Source organism: Schistocerca piceifrons, chromosome 2 (genome assembly GCF_021461385.2).
Source record: "Schistocerca piceifrons isolate TAMUIC-IGC-003096 chromosome 2, iqSchPice1.1, whole genome shotgun sequence".
NCBI lineage: Eukaryota > Metazoa > Arthropoda > Insecta > Orthoptera > Acrididae > Schistocerca > Schistocerca piceifrons.
This window is the reverse complement of record NC_060139.1, coordinates 803,610,083-803,611,544: the sequence shown is the minus strand read 5'-3', so window position 1 is coordinate 803,611,544 and position 1,462 is coordinate 803,610,083. Positions and strand designations below refer to the sequence as shown.

General features: G+C 45.8%; 1 protein-coding gene across 1 annotated transcript; it reads left to right on the top strand.

The window, feature by feature from the left end:
• The first annotated feature begins 275 nt into the window (after positions 1-275).
• Positions 276-860, top strand: LOC124775870 (gustatory and pheromone receptor 32a-like). The gene has a single exon (XM_047250704.1). The coding sequence runs from the start codon at positions 276-278 to the stop codon at positions 858-860; it is 585 nt and encodes a 194-aa protein (XP_047106660.1).
• The last annotated feature ends 602 nt before the right edge of the window (positions 861-1,462 follow it).

Below are 1,462 nucleotides of genomic sequence, written 5' to 3'. Positions count from 1 at the left end.
GTCTAGGTGCCAACACTTACAATATTTCATAAAGGAGATGAAACTAGTTGATACACAAATACCGACGAAGAAGGTGAAATATGTAAAAGTTTTGGGAGGATTAGTAGTAGCTGTTAATCTCTTAATGCTGCTCTACTTGGTAACAGTAAGTTTATCCATCTTTGGTAACGCATTTGTGAGTCTCGTAGTCATTTTGGTGATATTGTTTGATTAGATTAGATTAGATTAGATTAGATGTGACGATCACCCTGCAATTCATCTTGCTCGTCCTGGAAATGTGGGCGAGGTTCTCCAGACTGAATGCTGCCCTCCAGGACGCCCTGTCCCCCCATTGCACAGAGCTGTTTGTAGGAGCGTCACTGTCTTACAGGTGCTCACTGCTGCAGCTGCAGAAGATGTACGTGGCCTTGGGACGCGCCGCCGACCACCTGATGAGTCACTTTGGCCTACCCGTGGCCATCGACATCGCGTTCTGCATCTGTGGCGCCACTTGCAGTTCCTATGAGGTTCTCGTCAAGCTGCTGTCTGAGAGTGATGTGCCGGGACCCTCATTCGGCGAGTATGTGAGAGTATCGGAGGTATGGCTTGCCTTGCACTGGATCAGGATCCTACTGTTCTCGTTGTCGTGCGCGCCTGCGGAAGACACTGCGGCAGCCACAGGTATGATCCTCATCAGGGCATCGGTGGTACCTCAGCGGCGCACGGCTGAGTTTGCTGAATTCCTAAGGTTCACGCTTCAAGGACCTCGAACGTCCTTCAGTGCCGCCGGATTTGTCAAGATCGACCGCCGTCTGATAGTTTCTGCTTTCACTGCTGTTGTCACGTACCTTATCATCCTAGGACAACTCACCTTCAACTAGTACCAAAAAGCACGTGATTTTCGGGGTAGTAAAAGTATAGTTTCTTCTGCCACTAGTTGGAAGAAGACTTTCAGACTTAATGTATAAATATTTCGCGAGTGAAACGTGTAGCTACTATATACACTGCGTGTCTTTCTGCTACGACCCCTTTTTTTGTTTTGTTTTGGATCTCCACCTTGACGCAACTTACACGATATAGTGAGAAGCTGGAAATTTTCCAATCAGTTATAAGTATTTCAAACGACAGAGTCTTTCTGCTTCAGCGTATGCTTAGTTCTTCTATTATTACAGGTTGACCACACAACATCGACATCTGTAATGTTTCGTACATGGCAGCAAGCATAAAAGGGGGCGGGTGGAATTATGTGGACATATATTCAAGAGGACAGAGAAAAGCAATAACCCTTACGAAACTAAAACAGATTACAATTCTGTGATATGAAAAGAAAGCAATAATCAAAACGAGGGCAATAGCCTCAAATGTGAACATCTTTGCACCTCTGTGTTCCTTATGGCTCCACGCTGTGCATTGTAAAATGCTTGCCTCCTTCTTGGTTGCGGTTCACATCTTCACGAAGAGGTTGCTGTTGTTCCATGATACC